General features: G+C 35.6%; 5 protein-coding genes across 10 annotated transcripts in view; 2 read left to right on the forward strand and 3 right to left on the reverse strand.

Moving 5' to 3' along the window:
- The window catches only part of LOC122327476 (carcinoembryonic antigen-related cell adhesion molecule 6-like), a 31,447-nt gene extending 22,773 nt beyond the window's left edge, over positions 1 to 8,674 (forward strand). The window contains exon 4 of one of the 3 annotated variants that reach the window (XM_043222868.1): positions 6,548 to 8,674. In XM_043222868.1, coding sequence (XP_043078803.1) covers positions 6,548 to 6,663 — 116 coding nt within the window. In that variant the 3' untranslated portion in view covers positions 6,664 to 8,674. Of the gene's footprint in view, positions 1 to 6,344; positions 6,447 to 6,547 lie in introns of those variants that run through there. The other 2 variants (XM_043222871.1, XM_043222872.1) reach the window with 2 other exon arrangements.
- On the reverse strand, positions 179 to 4,153 carry LOC122327373. The gene is made up of 6 exons (XM_043222693.1): positions 4,011 to 4,153; positions 3,473 to 3,796; positions 2,662 to 2,991; positions 2,144 to 2,290; positions 1,105 to 1,431; positions 179 to 659 (listed from the first exon to the last, which is right to left on the reverse strand). Exons 1-6 carry the CDS (start codon positions 4,078 to 4,080, stop codon positions 568 to 570), a joined length of 1,290 nt encoding a protein of 429 aa, XP_043078628.1. The 5' UTR covers positions 4,081 to 4,153; the 3' UTR covers positions 179 to 567.
- A 488-nt stretch (positions 8,675 to 9,162) lies between the features above and the next one.
- LOC122327540 lies at positions 9,163 to 12,509 on the reverse strand. Of its 4 annotated transcripts, XM_043222979.1 has the most exons (7): positions 12,357 to 12,509; positions 11,577 to 11,720; positions 10,613 to 11,038; positions 10,326 to 10,364; positions 9,912 to 10,010; positions 9,761 to 9,814; positions 9,163 to 9,252 (listed from the first exon to the last, which is right to left on the reverse strand). In XM_043222979.1, the coding sequence occupies exons 2-6, from the start codon at positions 11,617 to 11,619 to the stop codon at positions 9,762 to 9,764; spliced, it is 660 nt and encodes a 219-aa protein (XP_043078914.1). In that variant the 5' UTR covers positions 11,620 to 11,720; positions 12,357 to 12,509; the 3' UTR covers positions 9,163 to 9,252; position 9,761. The 4 variants fall into 4 exon arrangements, with proteins under 4 accessions (XP_043078914.1, XP_043078913.1, XP_043078915.1 ...); XM_043222978.1 differs by lacking the exon at positions 12,357 to 12,509 and having other exon boundaries at positions 11,577 to 11,976; XM_043222980.1 differs by lacking the exon at positions 12,357 to 12,509 and having other exon boundaries at positions 9,761 to 9,811; positions 11,577 to 11,974.
- Positions 12,510 to 14,114: 1,605 nt separating this feature from the next.
- LOC122327454 (CD48 antigen-like) lies at positions 14,115 to 17,833 on the forward strand. Its single transcript, XM_043222836.1, has 6 exons — positions 14,115 to 14,381; positions 14,665 to 14,988; positions 15,215 to 15,502; positions 15,626 to 15,751; positions 16,038 to 16,102; positions 16,431 to 17,833. Exons 1-6 carry the CDS (start codon positions 14,333 to 14,335, stop codon positions 16,482 to 16,484), a joined length of 906 nt encoding a protein of 301 aa, XP_043078771.1. The 5' UTR covers positions 14,115 to 14,332; the 3' UTR covers positions 16,485 to 17,833.
- A 124-nt stretch (positions 17,834 to 17,957) lies between these two features.
- On the reverse strand, positions 17,958 to 22,800 carry LOC122327362. The gene is made up of 8 exons (XM_043222673.1): positions 22,640 to 22,800; positions 21,722 to 22,045; positions 21,115 to 21,438; positions 20,235 to 20,546; positions 19,841 to 20,143; positions 19,238 to 19,348; positions 19,110 to 19,154; positions 17,958 to 18,489 (listed from the first exon to the last, which is right to left on the reverse strand). Exons 1-7 carry the CDS (start codon positions 22,680 to 22,682, stop codon positions 19,126 to 19,128), a joined length of 1,446 nt encoding a protein of 481 aa, XP_043078608.1. The 5' UTR covers positions 22,683 to 22,800; the 3' UTR covers positions 17,958 to 18,489; positions 19,110 to 19,125.
- Between the last annotated feature and the right edge of the window lie 226 nt (positions 22,801 to 23,026).

The raw sequence follows: 23,026 nt of genomic DNA on the forward strand, positions 1-23,026 counted from the left end.
GCATATCTGGTAAGTGTTTGGGGGATATGTAGCTAAAATAAGGCCATGATACACTGAATAGTGCTGAATAAGACTTTTAAGTAATCAGGCTTGCGATTCTCACCGGAGAGACAAGTCCCATCAGTGTGAACGCTACTTTGAGGCATGTAGGAAAGATTGAAAAAAATAAATGAATATATTTTTGTTTGTTTGTTTTTTAATTATTTGTATTTTATTTACAACACAGCATAATCAAAACACTTAATGAAAGTCACATTTTGGATCCATGAATTTTTCACGGAGAGAAATTCAACACACACACACACACACACACTTAAAATCTTTGATTACTCCTAGGCATTGGATAATTCGTTTTTCAACAGTTTTAATATCTTTTATTCTATGATGTTATTTAAGTTTGTCCCAAAGCACCAAATGAATCAAGCACAGAAAATAGTCAGATCACATGATATTATCATCAAAACTGTGTCAGGTAAAACAAAGCTCTTGCTAAAAAGTTTTGTAAAGTATTGATTTTCGAGGCTCATATAAAATATAACATTTAATAATATAATAATAATATTTCATTCATACTGAAGTTGGATGTTTCTCCATCAGTGGCATTTTGTTCTCAGCAATCTCATTTGGATAAAACAGAATTATTCTGGTTTCAGGTGAGTCTAAAAGCATACACACACACACACACACACACACACACACAAGAACAAAAATAAAAAGACAATGTTAAACTAAAAGATTTTAAAAAGTGCCTCTGTATTTACAATGATGATTAAAGGCAAATCCAATCAGGAAAATGACCAAGCATTAACACTGAATCCTGAACTTAGTAAACTCAAAAAATCAAAACTATGTCTTGAAATATAAGTAATAGGTCTGTCACACTTTGATCTGACCAACTGAGGGAAAAAGCATTGCGATAAATCGTGCTACAAATGATGATTAAGTCTACTGATTAATTAGCTCATCACATCAAACCCTGCATATTATTATTATCACTTTGCTTTATTCTCAAATTATTAACGTTAACAACATCAGTACCGCGTGACCGTGAGTATATATATGGATCCAAAAAAAGTTTTATTACACAAGATTGGAATTACTCACCTGAGATGGTAACACTGAATCTCTTGAAAGAGCTTTTTCCACTTCTGGTAATGTGAAGATGATAAAGTCCAGAGTCTGTGGTTCTGGTGTTCATGATGGTCAGAGATCCAGTCTGAGGATCCAGCTTCAGTCTGTCTAAGAATCTCTCAGTATCTTCCTCCTCCTCCTCATCATGTACACGGATCTCCTCAGTGCCTTCTTTAATTTGAGCTATTACAGTCTTTTTATCTCCAAACATCCACTTTATGTCATCATCTGTCTGTACTTCAGTGTCAGTGTTTAAAATGACAGATTGCCCCACAACCTTTAATACTATCTCCACTCCATCTGTGAAATTATAACAAGACAATTAATGAGAAATCACGACAAAATGATGGTCGTAATGCTTTTTCATTGATTATGTGCTAAATACATTGGTGAAACTGTCCCAGTGACATTAGTGACTCAACTTTCTGTTTTTTTGGCGCAAAAATAACAATTTGTTCAACCATTCCTATCCCCTGAGTTACATCTTGCGCTATTTCGGAAGAGTACTTGATCTAATCAGCACTGTTTACGCTCGGGGGGGAAAAGTGAGCATACGAATGTCATTTGCGTTGTTTACTCATAAAAGAAAGCGCTGTGATACTCACAAAAATGGCTCAAGACGAAACTCGGGAAGAGGAATTGAGTAAATTATGCTCTTTTTGTTTTCTTTGCAAAAAAAAAAAGGATTCTCGTTGCATGGCAAAACTGAAGACACATACTCTGCGTTACTACGATGTATTTACTACATTTTGGACCCTTTCAAATCCTTAAACACTAAAAATATCCAAATAAAAGATGGTACGAGTTTGGTGACTTAACCCTTTAAGGAGTGGGAACTGCTGTACTGTATTTGTTAAATAACTTCTGCTAATTGTAATTTATAATTATTGAATAATTAATATATAAATAATCTGCTAACTGTATTGTACTGCTGTGGAACAATAGTCTTTCTATTTTATCTACTGTGGCACAATAAAGCTCAATATTTCTTTTTCTGTGTTGAAATACTTACACTTTTGTCCTTTTGATTTACCCTTCACAAAGCGACACCAGTAAATCACACCAGCAGCCACGGCCAGTAATATCACCATTATGGGAACAAATATTTTGGTTAAACCAACTGAAGATTGATGCAGTGCTGAAGGTTCTCCACGTGAATCTGTAGTGAACAGAGGGAGAGATATAAAACAAGCACCAAAAATCTTAAAAGCCCTCCTTATGAGCTTGTTCAGAGATTCAGGGTCCTTCCACTTTTTTTAAAGGGGTGATGAAATGGAAAAATCCCATTTGCCCTGATGTCTACACATATAAGAAGTTGCCATAATTGGATGTAACAGTATGTGTAAAATGTTGAAAATGCCTTGTTTTCTTTTAATGAATCAATATCAATTCTTAAATGCCAAAATTGATCTTAGTCTGTATAGATAAGTGCGGTTGTGTTTTTGCCGCTTAATCACATGTCTATTGTAACTGTGATAAACCAAGTTAAAATGAACCTGCTTATAAAAGTAACAGGGAAATGATACTCACCACTGACATTAACACTGAATCTCTTTAAGATGCTGTATCTGCTACTGCTTATCAGTAGTAGATATTCTCCAGAGTCTGTAGTCTTGATGTTCATGATGGTCAGAGATCCAGTCTCTTGATCCAGCTCCAGTCTGTCTCTGAATCTCTCTTTACACTCATCATCTGAACAGATCTTACTCTGATCTCCAGTGATTTCAGTGATGAGAGTGTCATTAAAATACCACGTCATTACGTCATTTGAAGTTTTTATTACACGAGGACAAAAAGTGACGGAGACTCCCTCCATCACAGACTTTCTCTTCATTTCATCTCGTTCAGCAGCAGAAACACCTGAGACACAAACCAACAAAATCCGGAGGATCTTATGAGCGCACAAAACTCTGGTAATGATTCTGTGTATTTATTTCCTGGTTCTTGAAAACAATCAGTAGAAATAAAAATGTTCAATTGCAAAAACGCAAAAAACACTAAAAAATGACAATTCTGCAGCAGAATTATATGCACCCTATTAGTATGATAATATAATTCATAATATGATAATATGATCATATCTCTGCGCTTAAACCTAAGCTTACCCGTGAGTAATCCATAAAATCAGATTTAATGACAGATGAGCGATACTTCAGAACAAGCACCAAACACTCACTGTAAACCTAAACTTCACCAGAACTATAAACTGGTTCTTCTGGATCTAATTGGTGCCGTTTCTCGATCGACAAATATGTCGATCCAAGAACACATCGAACTTGGTAAAATTAGATTCTGCCAACAAACACAATTATATGGGTTAAACATCTGTTACATTACTCACTATGAACAGCAACGATGAAGTTCTTTTCACTGATGTTGTTGTTGTTGTTTTTGACCTCTAGTATATAAACTCCGGCATCTGTGGTCCTGATATCTATGATGGTCAGAGATCCAGTCTCTTGATCCAGCTCCAGTCTGTCTCTGAATCTCTCTTTACACTCATCATCTGTACAGGTAACACTCTTATCTCTAGTGATTTCAGCGATGCGATTGTCATTATTATACCACCGAATTCTCTCTTGTTGGTCTTTTTGAACACCGGTGTGTAGAGTGACCGAATCTCCCGATATCCCTGACACCGATACTTGATCAATGTCAGACACACCTAAAAATGTACACAAATAGCTAAACAATATCTCTATTGCTATATTTTATAGCAAATGTGATTTCATTCAGCCAAGTGGGTCATTGTCTTTGGTAACAGGTCACACTTTGCCAAGTTGGTTGTGAAACTGAAACCAGATTACATCTTAAATCTGACTAAATACAACTTTTTTCTTAAAATAAATGATTGTGTAATACCTTAAAAAATGCCTTACCGTGCATAAAGAGTGCAAACAAGCTAACAAAAAAACATTTTTCGCCATTCCTCTTACAACAAACGATCATGTTTCAACGCATCCATGAACTAGTTGAACAATTTTCCTTGAAAATGCAAGTTGACAAGTTTTACCTGTTATTGTTGCGCAATGAGACAAGTTCCAATCAAAACAAAATGAACGAGGAAATGAAGTGAAGCGAAATGAAGTTCGCATTTATGGGTATTCTATAACCAATTCCACATTTTAGGTACATGTGGGGGAAAAAAATTATAAATTATACTTTTGCATTTCATAATGTTAAAAGAAGAATGTCTTAAAAACATATCTTAAAAATATAATAAATTGCCCTGCTTTTCAAAGTATGTATCGAATATTAAAAAAATATTGTCTATAAACTTGGCATGCTGTGTCATAGAAACCCTTTCTGTAAATAAACCATCTTTTCTGAGGGAAAATAAAACTACATGCTGAAAAACATATGGTGAGGTCAGATAAAATGGGCCCCGTTTCGGTAAGGGACTTATAATACCATAAAATAAAATCGAAAATAAAATAACATCAATTGATTTGATGACAGCGCCAGTAGTCCCACTTAGCAACTGGCTTTTTAAAGAACCTTAACATGAATAAAAAACATGAGTTGAGTGTAACTGTTGTGTAACTTAAATGTTTTAAGCGTGTATGAACCACAGACCTTATTTTAGGGGATTTAATCAGACTCCCTTTCAAAAAAACACACTGACACTTCTTTTGTCTACAAAGTGACACGATAGTCTTCCAACACACTATTTGACTGTTGGCGAATAATAATTTAGATGAACTGAGGGTAGTAGGTTACTCTAAAACAGTTTAAAACGTCTGAGGTAGTGGCAGAGCAGGAAGAAGCCGGTCACCTAAAAACTAAAATCGATTCTCAGAATTCAAACCATAGACGCACAAGTGACCACATGACAGGTCAAACCACATTTTTATATAGCTCACAGCAGGTTTCAGTTTCACTCAGTCGAGCTGCTGGAGAAACACTTTAGTATACAATTGTGACGTGAGGTGGGGCATTGTTTGAACTTTGTTAGTTCGGTTTGCCACGCGGGAACTGAGAACTGTGAAATAATAAAATCGATTAAAACCTGATATCATCATGAAAAAGGAAGATTCACACTATAATCAGCCTTTTAACAGACGTGCGTGTATGCGTGTGTATGCGTGTGTGCGCGTGTGTGTGCGTGTACTGGGTGAAGTGGATCAAGCTCTCTCATGGGAGGATTCACACACTGCATGAACACCTCAAGTGTTTTCGAAAGATGATCCTCTTAGATCACACATTTCAACAGCTGAAGAACATGTTTAACCTCTTTATTTTGTTCTGTATTTGCTGGTGGCATCTGATCGGTGAGTTACACAGTTCGTGTGTGAAATCTTTTCGTTTTTCACCCATGAATGCCTTATTTTAGATGATTGCTGCAAAATACTCTACACCAGTTTTATTTGTTTACTGACCGACTGATCGATTCAGCGATTGTTTTGTTATTATTGCTTTTGAAAATCAACAAAAGATTCCAAAACTACTAGTTTTAAATTATATATTTATATAAATTAATTTTTTTAATGTGCTTCAGTTCAGAACTTACAAATTGCATAATAGCCTCAATACATCCATGTCCTCCAGGTGTGTTTGGTGTTGAGGCAAGTAAAACACAGTCATTAGCAGTCATAGAGGGAGATTCTGTGACTCTACACACTGATGTTACTCAAATAAATGAGGACGATGACATACTGTGGAAATCTAGATCTGACAACTTTCTCATAGCATCAGTGAGCATAGAGAAAATAACCACATTTGAAGGTGCTGATGGGAGATTCAGAGACAGACTGAAACTGGATCATCAAACTGGCTCTCTGACCATCATGAACATCTCAACTCAACACACTGGTGTCTATAAATTACAGATAAGCGGGGTTAAAAGATTATCAAAAACATTCAGTGTTTCGGTGGTGAGTAGGGATCATTTGTCCTTCCTTTTACAAATTCTTGTTTTATAACCATTGTAAATGATAAAACCTTCTCCACATTCTGTGATGCCTGTTCTTGTAATCAGCAACAACTCTTCAAACTGTTCATTATCATCATCATCTTGTTCATTGTTGTGTTCGGCGGTGAACGTGAGTCATGTGACTCTCTCCTGGTACAAAGGAAACAGTTTATTGTCCAGCATCAGTGTGTCTGATCTCAGCATCAGTCTCTCTCTACCTCTGGAGGTGGAATATCAGGATAAAAACATCTACAGCTGTGTGATCAACAACCCCATCAGAAACCAGACGAGACATCTGAACATCAGTCAGCTCTGTCACACGTGTTCAGGTACAACAGAGCTGATTATTTGTTTAAAGAATTTTGTTTCTATCAATGTTTTTCATTTATTACTATTAAATTAATTTATTTATTTTACAACATTGGGATTGTTTTCATACTTGTATTTTTGCAGTTCCATGGCAGAGGCTAACATCAGTTTGTTAAATTTTCCTTGATTTTTCAGAAGACCACATCCACTGTTGTGGTTTTACTGAAGCTGTGATTCGATTGGTCGCCTCTGCTCTGGTAGGTGTGGCTGCTGTTGCTTTCTTGGTTTATGACCACAGATCTACAGGATGAAGAGATAGATATTGTACATAATTTGTATTGTACATTAAAAAAAAAAGGTTTTTTGTATCACTGTTTTATGTCAATTTAGGGGTTTGTCAGTTGATGTTTGGGACACCATTTATTGGTTTGAAATGGCTTCCAAATATCTGTCTAATGTAGTGTAGGTTTTTTTCATCCTTTCCAGAATACAGCCACCTAGTGTTTCAGTAGCAAATGTTTTCTTTCAGAAGCTTCATTTCAAAAAACTGATCTGCTAAGACCATCTCAACCTACAGAAAAGAGCTAAAAGCAAGCTTCAACAACTCTTGGACTGTGCTTAGACCGCTAATAAGTCAATAAGTTGTGCAACAATCATTAGGCCCTCTTATAATGTAAATAATGCAGCAATATTCATCATAAATCTTTAATTATAGGGTTAGATGCAACATTTCACATGAAATATCTTTTATAGCAAACTTCATCATAACTCAATTCCATACAAAATGTGTTTGATTTAAGTTTAAATGTACAATGTGATGTATTGTTGTTTTCTTTAAGACTAGAGTCACAGATCTTCAGAAAAACCTGCAAAATGGACCTTGGTATTGTCCTGCTAAAGACAGGATTATTAGACTATTTGTAAGCTATTTCATTCTCATGCTATTCTCATGTTCTTCTACTGAGGCTGTGATCCGATTGGTCGTCTCTGCTTTGGTGGGCGTGGCAGCTGTTGCTTACCAGAGCAACAAGAGAAGACAAGAAACATAAATGTTGTGACATATCTTGGAGTTTAGCAATGATAAATCTATACAGTTATCAAAGAAATGAAGAATGTGGAAGCAAATAGAATTGATTTGCAAATATAACGTTTAGATAAATATATATCTTTTTTATTTTATTTGAGGAAAGAATCATAACTACAATTAAAATTATAATGCGACCTGAATGTATTGCTCAGAAATGACAAAACTACTGTTTGCTATCAGTGCAATCATGAAAGGGTTCATCGCTCAAAATCTTTTAATCTTTCTGAATAGCTCAATTAATTATAATTAAATTAAATACAAACACACAAACACACCAACACACAGTTAATACCGGCACCTAAGTGGTTCAATCACAATTACTTTAGTCCAAAAACATTCAAACATTCATGATCTGCTGAGACCATCTCAACTTTCAAGAGACAACCACAGATGATCTACAGCCACAAACTACTTTGCATGAAGCATGTAAAGTGCTAGTATAAAAGGAAGAAAGCTTGATTCAAGCAACCATCAGGGGCACCAAAGGGCTCGTGTGGATGATTCTCCATTGTTAATCATTGCTGACAGGGTTCGATAAAACAGGTTACAGAACCACACGAGTGTCAGAAGAAATCCCCAAGAAATCACTCCATCTTAAAGAGAAGCCAAAAAAAACCTAACTGTAATATAGTAAAATAACTGTTTTAGTGTTTTATTAGAACTTCATAATTTGTAATGGATATATTTTTTTTAAATAACATTTTACCAGATTTGGCTACAAATATGTCCACTTTTCTTACCCACCAAAAAATATTATATTAAAATACTATGCACTTGAGATTTTTTTCTTTGGCTTCTGAAATATGAAATAATATGTTTACTTAGTACTATATGCACTACATGTATTTGTCAGATCAGCTCTGAGAATTTTTTTTTATTTGTGCACTTGATTTATAAATCTGCACTGCAAACCCGATAAGTTCTCCTAACTTAATTTTTTGAAGTTTGCAAACTTAAATATCATCAGTAAGCACCAGAGACGTAAAGTCCAGGGGTCAGAAAGTAAAAGTTCTGCCATACATTTATTCCAGCCATGAACAGCTGATTTTACCAGAAAAAGGATTCAAGTGATTCAGCCAAATCCCAAGTCCACAAAGATAATTAAGTGACTAAATAAATGATGATTGCGCATTAGCGTTGAACACCTGCTGTTACTGAGAATTACAGAGAATAAGATGCTGATGTTTTATTGGTTAAAATGATGTCACCGTCATGGAGATCAGTGTTTTGGTTGGCTTGTTGGTTGGTTGTGAAGCAGAGAGATCATTGCATGTAGTAAACAGTTGTTAGATGCTTTTATTCAATGCAATAATCATAGGTAACTTTTCACAGATCAATAATAACTGAATGTCAGTCAAAAAACCAAGAAGAAAAACCTTCATGATATTCAATATAAATTAACTTGCTTTTTTAAGTTTTAACAGCGCACTAGGTCCTCTGTACTTCTCAATAACAGCAGGTGTTCGTCAATAATGCACAATCATCATTTAATTAGTCACTTAATTATCTCTGAGTACTTGGGATTTGACTCAATACGTGCTTGTGTCTTGAAAGGAATGACTTTGTTCCTTGTTTGGTGAAATCATCTGCTGAGTTCTTGGCTGGAATAAACATAAAGCAGAACTGACCCCTGGACTATACATCTCCGGAGCTTACTGATGATATTTACGTTTGCAAATGAAAAAAAAATAGCGGCAATCAGTTGCCTCCAATTTTTTGAGTTAGTAGAACTTATCCAGGTTTAGAGTTTGAAGGGCATCCATTATCCAGATCCTGTTGATATCCTCTCTGGTTACATGGCCTTTTTACTTCTCTAAGAAAACAACAAAGCACAGAAGGCAAAAAGAAAGAGGTTAACATTGTTTACAGTACCAGAAAATCTTTTATTTTCACACTGCATTGCACAGATTCTATACTTTGACCATATCCAAGTTGCATAATTTCTTACGTAAAACGTTCCCGCTTCAATAAAAGAAGTTCAGTTCACGTGCGAGCGCACGCAAGCAACATCTGACATTAAGACGTTAACGTGTCTCCCTCACCTTGTGATGGTTTGGCATTTCTCCGGGAATCGCATTTACGTATTTAGTTGCAGGTCAGATGTCCAGATATCGGACATGCATCTTGTTTAAAATCACATTTGGAAGTGACTCCAGTGCGGAATGCGAAAAATCTGATCTTTCACTTTTTTTTCTTTTTTCCATGTGTGCAGTTATTATATAAACATCATAACTGTATAGTATTGGTGAGGATTGCCATTGAAGATGCCATTCACACTATACTGTATATTTTAGACATGCTACAGTAATACTGTATCTTACTTCATGCTGAGACATCCAACAGCTGCTTAAGATTGTTTTTATCCTTGTCTTCTGCTGGAAAAAAAACAAAAAAACAAATTGCACAGAAAATTAAACACTTTAAAAAAGATGATGTTTTTCTTTGACTGTATTATCTGTACATAATACTTGCCCATTTTAGAGCTTCTGTAACGATAGTAGATCACTCCAAGAACAGCTGCAGCCAACAGAAGAACAACGCCAGCACCAACACACATCCCCGCTATAAGAACTGAAGAGATGAAGACACACAAGCATTAGTGTGAGTACATCTGATTTCTTCTCATACAGCATTCATTGGATATATCCTCTTTATCCACTCTTTTAGAGATTCATGATAGGGTTGTGAAAGATTAATGCAAATATAGGGATTTTTTCACGTTGGGAAATTGGGGCACATTGCTAAACTGAAATGCAGGAACATTACTGATGAAAAAAAGGGGAATATATGGAAAGCTGTCACCTTTTAGAACAATGTGTTTTTATAAATAAACTAGTAGTAATAAACTATTGTAAACAAATTAAAAAAGGAAGCAAGGAAACATACTCATTTCATGCTCTTGTTTCTCCTCCACTTCGTGCAATTCTTCATAGAGTTGAGAAAACACAGGAAAATAATAATGAAAAATAAATGTTTAAAATAAAACATTATCAGATCAATTTTAATAATACATAAACAGTCCTTAAATGAGCAAATGCAATACTTTAAATATCATTTAAATTAAAGTAGCCTACTGAAATAGACTAATTGTCTTTGTTGCTGTGTTCAGATAATCCACACCTAATCAATCAATGCTTGTGAAATGCAGCAGGGCATGTGATTAAATGACTCACCACTAATGACCGAATCAGCACTAAATGACTCACCAGTGATGGACACACTGAAAGTCTTTACAATGTCGCCGATGTTGATCATTTTTTTGATGATTTTGCTGCTGTCGCACTTGCCGTTTCGGTTCAAGCTTTGGCTGGTTCCTGAGCTCTCGCTTTTGATGAAATTTGCTTCATAGAGTCCAATGTGTTCACGTCCGATGTTTGTGATGGTCAGGGATCCAGTCTCGTAGTCCACTGTCAGTCTGTCTCTGAAGATCTCACCTTCGCCATCATACACACAACTCTTACTGGGATCTCCGTTAATCAGGGCAATGAGGGTGTCGTTAAAGTACCACAGCATCTTGTCACGGCCTTGCTTGACAACATCGCTTTGTAGAGTGACATGATCTCTCTCCTTCACTGACACCAAGTTCAAACCAACCACAGCTGGATACATCAAATAAACAGTAATTACTTCAATAAAGGGAATTCCACACCAATATATGGATCAGACAATGCATCAGAAGAATGAGAAGAAGCGAATCTAAAGTTGTGTTATTCCCAGCATAGTTGACATTACTTCGATTTTGAGGTTTCAACATGTCACGAGTGTTACACAAGTGTAAATTGGACTTTTCTAATGAGGCATTCATGCCATTATTGATGCCTTACTTGTAGATGTTAAGACCTTGGACTCAGACTCTGACTGAAATTGCTTATTTTAGGTTAGAAAACCTCAAGTTAAATACGAGTTCTACAAGGGTTTAAACGCTTTTAACTAGTTCTATCATGGTAAACTAAAACAACTAAAAAACGAAATAAACAAAAACATATATTTTTTTACTATATATCCCTACTAAAATAGCCTACGCAAAATTATTTAACACAGCAACAGAAAAAACAGAAGACAAACAGTTAAGTGAAAGACTGAGTTGAGGTGAAATGAAAACGAGGAAAGGTAGAAAAATCAATGTAGAATTCTTACCCTCAACGACAAGAGCAAGAGTAAACGAAACAGATGTTTTCATTGCTGCTTCTTCAGGAAGTATAAACTGAATCAAGACGATTTGACTACTTTTCTAACCGCGATCTTCTTCTTTTCAACGATTAGAAAGTAGTTGATCCTAACCTGTTTTTGAAATCAGAAAAACAGAAAAGCGTATAGAAAGAAAAGAAAGAGTTATCAAAGTGGATGAATAACATGTTGGTCGAGTTGTTCTTGGTTACATGTCTGTGCTCTCCCAGGTGATGTAAGTGTTTTTATTTCCGAGGGTGGAGCAAAACTTAAGGAACCTAAAATATCCACCAAGAAAACCAGCCTCAGCTTGGTGATTTAGCTAGAGTCTACAACCAACTGCTGCTTTAAACGAGTTGGGTTATTATTCTTGTAGAGTCAAACCAGTTTTTAGCGATTTTTTCGTATGAAACTAAGAGAAAGTGCATTTATTGGGTGTGCAGCGCAGTTTGAGTTTCGCAGTATAGGTTTCGTTTCTCTTTAAATCACGTGGTCAGTGGCAAAGTTTCGTTTGTTTTAGTTTCGTTTCGTTCAAATTGGCCTGCCTAGAAATAATAAAGATGAATTGCATTGTTAGCATATTACTGTGGTTAAGCGATAACCCTGCTCTGGAGAGTAAAAGCTTTCAAAAGCAATAGAAATATGTGTGTGCGTGCGCGTACATTTTCCGCCTTTTAGCTTCAAAACAGACAGATTTGCGGCATAGTGCGAAGTCGCGAGCATCATTACAGTGTAAAGTGATGGACATACCTGTATATATTCACACCCGAAACAGAAAACTAGTAGATACGGTAATGTTCTTCATAAAGTGGAAAAAGGCTGTCTCAGAGACACACGCCACACACACACACACACACACACACACACACACAAGTCCACATGAGAAACGTTTATTAGACTGGGAAGGGCGTGGCCTCAAAATCAAAAGATGCAATATAACTCTAGCAGGGGTAACTCAAACTTCATTAAATAAATAACAGTGCGTGTGTGTGTGTGTGTGTTTGTGTGTAAGCGACATGTTCAGGTTTTACAATAAACAGTTTACAAAATATTAAAAATCTATGTAATGCACAAATATTTGGGCTCCAGGGTTTATTTGAACACACACAGACATGCAGAAGCAGTATACGAATCTCAACAATGGTGCCAATCACAAAATGCGGCATAACACTATAGTAACTCCCATCATGCACTGCAGTATGAAACATTATTGTCGCCACTGTTGAGGATCAAATGATAAGTGTTCATGTCTAGTCGGAGCCAATTCATCTCTTTAATACTGAAGAGCGTCAAATTCACAATTACGAGGCGTTAAAGTTAATGAAATAATAAAGTGACGATTGACCATTCTTGAAGACACCTGATGTTAACAAGAAGAATAATTGAAGAAGAGCTTCACAATTGTATGTCAGCATTATAGTGATCATCGTTGGCTTTAGTTGGGCTTTTGACCCATAAAGTTTAAACTTTAGGTTTTGATTGGCTACAACTTTCTTTGTTGGTGGTCACCATTTTTATGATTCTCACTGATTCTGTGTCTAGATTGACGTTTTTTAATTCAAGCAAAATAATAAGCTTAAAAACATCTGCAACATATAATCGATGAAGAAAACCTAGCTCAGTTATTCAGGTCGCTACATGAAGGTTAACATAATCAAGACTGTATGACCATCTTTCCTCTGGTTTGAGAGTCTGTTACAACTCAGTTACAGCAGAAAATAAAAAAATGCTAAAATGTTTAAGGGTCAAGAGCCCAACTAAAGCAAACACTGACCACTAAAATGGTGATTTAAAAGTATTCTGCTTGTTAAAATTAAACTCTGGGCTTTTGTGTGTACATGCTTTTTTTATGTAGCCCCTGTAGCACATCACGCCAGCTTTATGAGAAAATCAAAACATGGTTACAATGGGTTGAAAGTTTCACAGGACAAAGTAAGCAACATTTTCAGCCCACCGCTATGGCTGCATTCGAACTCAGACACGATTTTTGTTAATGACCACACTCAAATGAAAAACCACAGCACATGGGTTATTTTTGTTTTTTTTTCTAGCGAAGAGAATGAACGCAAATCGCCGATTGCGACACCAGCAGCTCCATTTAGTGTCAAAGTGAAACTGTGGTCACATTTATTTACAGAGAAATGTAGTTTGACCAGACGGGTGGAAAACTTGTGTGTGTTATTGGATGCGAGTTAATGTGTGTGTGTCAGTACTTTGTGGGTAAAAAAAAACGTATCTTCATTTCCTTTCTTTTTAACATGAACCTCGCAGTCTGACTTCCTTTTTATAATCAACTCAAAAAAACGGATGAGAATAATCTGATTTTTATCATTTATGAGATTGTTTCCTCATTGGGACCTAAAAAAACGTCCCCACAAGGTCAAAAATGACTGGTATTACTATCTTTGTGGGGACATGTGGTCCCTGTAAAACACCAGGTACACACACACACACACACACACACACACACACAAATAACAACAACAATAATGACAGGCTGAAATAATAAACTCCAATAATTATTTCATTAATTATTTGCTTGCATGCATTGAAGAATGTTTTATGCTAATATACGTCTTGATCGTTTAAGTGAAAGCCTGTGTGGTTAGTAAAGGGTGGTCGAATCCTGTTAGGGGAGGATCCACACATACACACTTATATCACACTTCTGTCTAAACACTCTGCTTCTCGCTATTTTCATCACAAAGGCAGTGTGCTCGAAGAAAATGGTTAATGCTTTCCTTTTGTTCTGCTTGTGCTTGTTGCAGTTGGATGGTAAGTTGGACATTTATGCTTTTTAATTTTTTTTGTATGTTTTTTTTTTGTTTTTCTGATTTAGTTCAAGTTTAGCTTTTTGTATGTATGTATATATATATCTGAAATCGAACAGGGATATTATTGGATTTAGGTCTATTCTCAGAGGAAATCAAGTTGGGCTCAACAACTCCATAAAAATGGATTCATGTGAATATTCTATTAAATGCGTTAAGTACTGATAATTTTCCTTAAGCAACACAAAACCATTTAAATCTCTAACAAATGTTCCTTTTTCCTTCAGGTGTGTTTGGTGTTCATGCATTGGAGTCACTGTCGGTTCTGGAGGGAGATTCAGTCTCTCTAGACTCTGGTTTAACTAAAATAAGGGATGATGGTCTGATTCTGTGGAGGTTTGGAGCTGAAAACACCTTAATAGCTGAAATCAATGTAATGGTCGGCAGTGCTACTGTATATGATGATGTTCTTGATGAGAGATTTAGAGACAGACTGAAGCTGGATCATCAAACTGGATCTCTGATCATCACTAACATCTCAACTCTACACACTGGAGAATATCAACTACAGTCCAGCAGTGTGATAAAGAACTTCAGTGTCTCTGTCTACGGTGAGTTAAAATGGCAGTATATAAAGCTTTTTCAGTCTTAAAGATTCTAACATTTAAGATACACACTAAATTTTTTAAACCTAATTTTAAACCAATTAGAAACGGTTTTCCTCCGATTAATTACATTAGCGTCTCAGACAATGAAAAAAACGATTGTAAAAACTGTGAATACTCATTCAATACAAGAAACAGCATGATTTACTTTGATGTTTCTATTATTTCTCAGCTCCTCTGCCTGTTCCTGTCATCAGCAGTAACTCTTCAAACTGTTCTTCATCTTCATCAAATTGTTCATTGTTGTGTTCGGCGGAGAACGTGGGTCACGTGACTCTCTCCTGGTACAAAGGAAACAGTTTATTGTCCAGCATCAGTGTGTCTGATCTCAGCATCAGTCTCTCTCTACCTCTGGAGGTGGAACATCAGGAGAAAAACACCTACAGCTGTGTGATCAACAACCCCATCAGAAACCAGACCACACATCTGAACATCAGTCAGATCTGTCACACGTGTTCAGGTAAGACAGCTGATGTGTTTATTTACTATGTTTATGGTTTTATTATTATTAAGCTTTGAAGCTTAATTTAAATGCACTAACTCTGATGTTCACTTATCTAATAATGACCGTCTCTCTGTTTAGTTAAAGAATCAGCATCTAAAACGCTGCTGATCTCTTCTGCTGCTGCTGCTGCTGGTTCTCTGCTGATTGTTGCTGCTGTTGGGATCTTTTGTATTTGCCAGAAATGTGGAAAAACTGATAAAGAAGGCAAGTGTTAAATCTATTAATGACTAATAAATTAGCAAATTTAATAAGTGTTATAACAAACACTGATATACTTTAATAGTATAGATGTAACCCGTATGTTGCGTCGCAGACCAGAGAGGACTTTTGTTGTTTCATAAAAAAGCTAATTCAAGTTAAATCACAATAAACTAAAACACGAAAGATATAACAACTTTCCAAAACATTGGAGACACTTTTGGAAACTCTATATATGCTTACAGATACCTATCCTAATCGATTATTATTATTATTATTATTGTTGAAACAGTTGAGACTAATGAAGAGATCACTTACATTGAGCCTATGTTCTACAAAAGAAAACCACAGAAACTGGTAAGATATTATTACTAATTTATGTTGTGTGTCTGTCTATCGTTTCAGCAGTGTGTGTGCTTTTGTGTGACGGAGCGAAACAGAACCAAATTAAATATGTATAAGTCACAAGATCAGTATTCAGTGACTCACAACCCTTCTGTCATGTGTCTAGACAGAAACAGATCTGCTTTAGTTAACGCACTCATGAAGCATTTCCTTTCAGCTCATGACATCAGAGTTTTACATGCTTTTGTGACTCCTACAAAGCTTTTAGAAAAAAAAAAACAACAACAAATAAAAATATGGAATTGGAATCGCGTTTCAAAAAACGCTTTTTCTTTTTCAGGATGTTAAAGAAGACGATCATGTGGAATACGCACCTATCGCTAAGAGAAGGTGATCAAACAAGCACCAGACTTTTACAGGAAGCTCCTGCGACAACCTCAGATTATCATCTTCATCTGAGATCTTTAAAACTGTGGACCGAGCTTTGGGATTGTTGAAGTGCGGTGTTCGGTGATGACTAAAGATATTCACTCTTAAAAAAGGCAATTTTAGCAAATTTTTGGACCACTGAAACATTGTCATGTTTGAGAACATGAAACTATTTGCATCCTCGTTTCGGAAATAGAGGCAGGTTGATGACTTCTGCTTGAGCTTCTTGCTAGATGTTTGTGGTTGACATTTGACACACACTGCTAAAGCGTCATTAGCGTGTGGTTTAAGGAGCTTTTTCCCCCTGTGAAACTTTCAGTCTGACTTTGTGTTGCGTGATAAAATATAAGTCAGATTTATTTATAGTGTTTTCGTTTCATTGCACATTGCTTCAAAACAGCTTGACAAAATCACTGTTAAATGTTGATACTAATTGAGTGTTAATCGTAAATAAAACAAACATAAAAAAATATGTGGTTTAATTGTTTAGTGATATTCAAAAGAAGCTTTGCAGTGCCCTCCATTGAACTCGATTGGAAAAGGTTCATTACCTCCATCTGATGTTTTTGAGGCCATCTGGTGGCCAAAACGATGAATATTCTTTAATGTTTCATTAAAATTTTTAATATTAATTGTCATATGCAACTTTTTAGTATCAGATGAGCATGCTTTTTCTGTTTATAGCTCATGATGAATGAACATCATGAAGTGGCCTCGGTTTGGGTTATTGACTGACATTACTGAACTACACAAAAATACTATTAAACAAATACCACCGTCATGCTTCACCACTGAAAAGGAGGAGGGAAAAACCATGAAAGAGCTGAATTGGCTCAGACGTGTGGTCAGATGTCATGTGACAGATTTTAGGTTCTGGTATTTTTTCTGTTCTTCTCCATTTTTTTTTTAAAGTTCCAAGTTGAATCACAAGCAATAAAAACAACTGAAGCATTAAATTATATGCAGATTACAAGATGGCAATGTTGAAAATGATGTACGTAATAAAGGCTTTCACACTGGAGGAATGTTTTTAAAATGACTATATAAAAGGAACTGAAAATGATTTTGGGAACTCCTTTTATTGGAACAAAGTCAGCTGCTCTGTTATTAAACTTGGCACAATTAAAGGTTATATTTTAGCGCTTATGGCTATTTACCCCCAAGAAGGAATAACTTAGAGTGTGCATGTGCAATTTATTATAAAGAAAACTAATTTTTTTTTTTTTTTTTACAGATGGAGAATATATCACAGTATAACAGTAACCTATAAACATTACTATATTTAAAACAATTACAGACTAATCTTAAAACAAAGCTATTTTATATATTTAAAAATATCATTGTAAGTTTGAGTTTATTGTGCCATTTCTTTAAATAAAAGGTGTTTTTATTTAAAAGTTGTTGACTGCGCTCAAGGAAGGAGCACTCGACGAGAATATAACATTAACAGATTTTTAATCTTCCACACGCAACTACATAATGCTACGGCAGACAGGTAACAAAAACCACACGTGTTAAAGATCGAATGAACTGAACTGAAACAAACAGGAAATAAATACACAAATTAACTCAAAACACCTGAAGACAATGAGATAATTAACAGAAAGTAGGTCACAGAGCACATGAGACATGACAACAAAAGTCCAAAGACGTAACAATCACAGTTATTCAATTATTTAAAATTTAAATTATTGTTGTCAGAACAGTCCATCTGCCATCTGTGGCAAAACTCATATTTTAGGACCTTCATCTCACAGAATAAAGAAGCTTTTAAAGCTCATGGAACGACATGAGAGTAAGTGATAAATGACAACATTTTCATTTAAGGTTGGAATAACCCTTTAAACAGCTGCGAGGTACATAAAATGCTACAAAAGGTTTGTCAGTTTTTATTAGATGGAATTTATGTTACGGTAGGTCCAAAGCAACTCCGCTGGGATCCTTTCAGATCATGTGACCTCCATATTTTCCTGAAAAAAAAAACAAAGCAATGACTCACAGAATGCGAAGAGAGCGAAATTAACTTTAGAATTTAAAACCACAGAACAACAGCACATCTGGTACCTGACCCTGAACAACTTCTTCGAAGAGTCTGTCAAAGCATGACGCACCTTATCATGACCCATATTTAAGTTTTCAAGCTAAAACAACAGTGCCATGTTACGTCTGCAGTCATGAAATGACGTGTGCCTGTCATTACCAATCAAAAAGATTGTTTATTTCATTTTACACTGATCTCACAGTAATTGAAACATTTTACTAGGTGCAATTCATATAAATGACCTCACCTAACACACTCCTAATCCTCCACGTTACAAATTATAGTGCATAACATAATTTTACGAGCATGTGCATACTCCGGGATCATTGATTACATATCATTGTATAACGCAATGGGCTACTAAGCTACACGGAACACAGATGTTGGTGCAAATCATATTTGGTCTTTTTTTAGGGATTTGGAGAAACAACCAATACATTCTTTGGTGTTCTCGTCTTGAAATAATGATTTTCAGTTGAGATGATTTTGCCAGCACTGTGAACAGAGACAAAGGTGAAATTAAGCCAAATAAGACGAAATATCGTATACCTCGTTGTTGGACTTCTTAACTCTTTCGCTGGACTCTATACCATCCTGCATGAAAAAATAAATAATAATCACACACAATTAAATACTCATTTTTCAATGTTTGCTATATGACAGTAGATGATACTTGCCCCTTTTAGAGATTCTGCGATAGATGATGCAACCAAAAGTTATAATCAGGACACTGCCTAAAATTACTGCTGCTATAGAGCCTGGGTGTTTAAGGTCTGATACTGTAGAAGCTAAAGAGAAACAGACACTGGTGTGAGCACTGGACTAAATCATAAATCAGCATGACAAGCTCTAATGTAACTCTAATGTATCTTTCGTATTGTTGTGTGTTAATGTGAATGCTTTTAATTGAAGCATTAGTAGTAAAGTAGTAGTCTGTTTAATAAAGGCTCTGTTTGACATAGCAAGGTATAGGTGTGATCTTCAGGACAAAACAACTCACTAATATTATCAATCGATTTTATTAGAAATTGTATGTCTTTGCATTAAAGAGCGCTTGCCTCTATAGGATCACAAAAGTGAGTTTGAAATGTATTTATTTTTTTAATATGTTTAAATATTAATAATATTCTGATTTGCCTACTAATCTCTAAATTTAGCACACAATTGAGATAGTCTCGTATTAATCTATTAAAATACCTTCATTCAGTGCAAATGTGTTCATTTCAGTAAACCAACAAAATATCAAATCAATATTATATTAAAAGTCGTGCCCTACTCACCAGTGACAAGAACGCTGAATCTCTTAAGTAAGATTTTGCTGAAGTTGCTGATTTGTAGACTATAAGACCCAGCGTGTTCAAATCTAGTATCTTTGATGGTGAGAGACCCATTTTTATGATAAAGGAGTCTGTCTTTGAATCTCTCATGCATAGAAAAGACTGGATCCGTGCCATTGGTTTTAGTAATGAGAGCATCATGATGTCCAAACTTCCACAGCAGTTCACCATACTTCTGTATATCAGTAACACCAGTGTCTAGAGTAACAGATTCTCCCACTTTCACTGTTATGTATTTCACTGCATCTTTTACAGGATCAAACACGTGATAAGAATGAAAACCATTAGACACATATACAGAGATTTATATTTAAAAAATGCAACCTAAGCCACTCACTGCAGACGTTAACGATGAAACTCTTGTGTACGTTGTGTCTGCTGTTGAAGATGTGCAGATGATAGACTCCAGCGTGTTCAGTTGTGATGTTCGTGATCGTCAGAGACCCGGTTTGATGATCCAGCTTCAGTCTGTCTCTGAATCTCCCATCAAGAACATCGTATATAGAGAAGTGTTGACCAGATTTATTGATTGCCGCTATAATAGAGTCTTCATATTCAAACATCCACAGTATCTTATCATATATTTTAGTAATATCAGATTCTAGAGTGACTGAATCTCCCTCTGTCGCTGACACAGACTTTACTGTATCTGAACCACCAAACATAAATGGAGAAAAAACAGAAGAGTTACGTAAGAGACATCCTACAAGTTTGCGACTTTTGAGGAACAAAATTAAATTCTGCAAACATGAAAAACATTAAGCGGAAGTCTGCGATTTTACTTCCGCATTTTGAAGAGCTTCCACACCTAATTTTGGAAAACAGAGGGCGTGGCTTGTTTTTTCTACTTTATATTGACTGGATGAGGTATAACTGACTTTTCTTTCAGAAAAGAACACATACAGTTGGAGGGGCATGGTTTTAAGTTGTCACGTTCATGCCCAAGCCGTCAAACTGATGTTGACAGAAAAGCCCTTTATTTTAGAGAGGAGGAGCATTTTCATGCATTATTATTATGAACGATTATTACGATTGACATACACGGATGAATTGTTTACCACAAAAACATACATGTGAGTTAACAAATATAGTCTGTTTTTATTTTACAGGAAAGCCATGTCACTCGGTGGCCATCTTGAAAACACTTTCTGTGTAAAACAGGCAATAACATTTACTTGCATTTTAGTAAAATACTGAATTGAAATTGAAGTACTCACCGAAAATAGTGATATTGAATTTCTTCTGTATGGTATGAGTGCTGCTGATTATCTGTAGGTTATAAATCCCACATAGTTCTCTTATAATGCTTCTGATTTTGAGAGATCCAGTTTCACGATGCACATCCAATTTGTTCAAGAATGGCTTAGCATCATTCATATCTGGAGCTTGGGACGTTTTATTGATTGTACATATTACAGTGCTTCCAAACATCCACTGTATTTGATTATACTTCTGTATTTCAGCAGCATCAGTGTGTAGAGTGACAAAATCTCCTTTCATGACTGGCACAGTCTCAACACCATCTCTTTCATCAGACACAACTCGGAGCAAAAAGGAAAAGAGAAGTGAGTTACTTATTTATGACTGACTTCTATGAAGACTTCTGCTGAAGTATAATCAAAAACCACAGCCAATCAGAAAAGTGTGGCTCTTCAGGGAAACTCACAATAACACAGAAAAGTACATGATCATTTATAAATATTATACTATTTCAGCATTATTGAGAAGACCGACTTCTTGAAACAATCATACAATGTGCTTGCTAGTTTACAGTGAGGGTTGTGAAATGAAATGATTAGACTGAAAAATTCCATACATACTCACCACTGACATTATATAACATGTCTATGTTTTTGCCATGGATGCTTAGTTTATAAAGTCCAGAATGTTCAGTTCTGATGTTTGTAATGACGAGATCGCCAATCTGCTGGTTTATGTACAGTCTGTGTGCGAAACGGCCATCAATAACGTCACTATATACATTTGCTGTATTAGCTGCTTTATTGACTCTAGCTATGAGAATGTTGTTTGGTCCAAACCGCCAGTCTATAACATGCCCTCTCTCTACTTCAGGAAGACTGGTGTGTAGAGTGACTGAATCTCCCTCCATCACTGACACTGACTCACTTACTGTGTCACCAAAAACACCTGAAATGAAACGTAAAATTCCAAACATTTATAAAATTCACCAGTGCTGTTTTTGCAGACCAGCAGAACACGAAAAACATCTCAACTTTATTCACAAAATGAAAGCATAGGAAAACACGAAACGTGAACCACACTCGTGTCAATGAACAAGAACTGACAAAACTGAATCATAGGAGTAGATACTAAAAAAATTGTATGAAAAAATCAGTAGTCATAACATACTAATAAACAAGTAAAAACAAGAGGAACAAAGGTCAGTTATTTGTACAGCTTAAAAAATTTTAGATAATTTGCCAGATCTTCTATGTTTACATGAACACCAATAATTAAATTATTTCCAAAACAGTAAAAAGGGAATCAGTAAGATGTTCACGTGACACGAGCTAACCACTGCTTGTAGCTCTAGAAGTACTAAAGAGATCTAAAATCTTAAACTTTTATTTTCGTATATTCTGTAAATGATTCAGTCCTGGACAAAGTTAACGTCAATTATTAAGTAACGGCAAAAAGACGCGTTCTTCATTTTTTTACGGTTAGACAATGTACGCTTTTTAAAAGTGAAACCTAATGAGCTGTGCAAGTCAAATATCTTACCGTTCAATAACAAAAACACACAAAAAGGGGAAACGTTCTCCATATCTTTTTTTTTTAAATAAATCCAATCGGTAGTTTATCCGAGTCCTCCCTGTCTCTGTCTTTTCCTTATATTGTAGCCTACTCGAAACTAACGGTCATTTCCGAGAGATGCTCCGAAAGCTTCGAATCAGTGATTCGGAACATGTAGACTATCAAACCAATTTGTATTTTTTTTTTACTTCTTCTCTGCTGGCCTACAGATTAAGGTGTCTTGTATATGTGGACTTTAAAATGCATTGTAATGTTCTATAATTTCTTCAAACTAAAATAAATGAATTAATTAATAAAGGTGGTTCATCGGTATTTACTGAGAGATCGCCCTCCAGCGTTGAAAAATTAAACTAA

The sequence above is a fragment of the Puntigrus tetrazona genome, chromosome 22, assembly GCF_018831695.1.
Source record: "Puntigrus tetrazona isolate hp1 chromosome 22, ASM1883169v1, whole genome shotgun sequence".
Classification (NCBI taxonomy): Eukaryota; Metazoa; Chordata; class Actinopteri; order Cypriniformes; family Cyprinidae; genus Puntigrus; species Puntigrus tetrazona.

Coding starts and splice junctions, on each gene's coding strand:
- LOC122327454 (XM_043222836.1), top strand. CDS start 14,333: ATGGTTAATGCTTTCCTTTTGTTCTGCTTGTGCTTGTTGCAGTTGGAT. Junction 14,382..14,664: donor GTGCTTGTTGCAGTTGGATG/GTAAGTTGGACA, acceptor TTTTTCCTTCAG/GTGTGTTTGGTGTTCATGCA. Junction 14,989..15,214: donor CTTCAGTGTCTCTGTCTACG/GTGAGTTAAAAT, acceptor ATTATTTCTCAG/CTCCTCTGCCTGTTCCTGTC.
- LOC122327540 (XM_043222979.1), bottom strand. CDS start 11,619: ATGAAAACATCTGTTTCGTTTACTCTTGCTCTTGTCGTTGAGG. Junction 11,039..11,576: donor TCTTGCTCTTGTCGTTGAGG/GTAAGAATTCTA, acceptor TGATGTATCCAG/CTGTGGTTGGTTTGAACTTG. Junction 9,815..9,911: donor TTACAGAAGCTCTAAAATGG/GCAAGTATTATG, acceptor TTTTTTTTCCAG/CAGAAGACAAGGATAAAAAC.
- LOC122327362 (XM_043222673.1), bottom strand. CDS start 22,682: ATGGAGAACGTTTCCCCTTTTTGTGTGTTTTTGTTATTGAACG. Junction 20,547..21,114: donor ATTCAATATCACTATTTTCG/GTGAGTACTTCA, acceptor TTGGTGGTTCAG/ATACAGTAAAGTCTGTGTCA. Junction 19,349..19,840: donor ATTCAGCGTTCTTGTCACTG/GTGAGTAGGGCA, acceptor GTTTCTCTTTAG/CTTCTACAGTATCAGACCTT.
- LOC122327373 (XM_043222693.1), bottom strand. CDS start 4,080: ATGATCGTTTGTTGTAAGAGGAATGGCGAAAAATGTTTTTTTGTTAGC. Junction 1,432..2,143: donor TAAATCAAAAGGACAAAAGT/GTAAGTATTTCA, acceptor ATAATTTCACAG/ATGGAGTGGAGATAGTATTA. Junction 660..1,104: donor ATTCAGTGTTACCATCTCAG/GTGAGTAATTCC, acceptor GTATGCTTTTAG/ACTCACCTGAAACCAGAATA.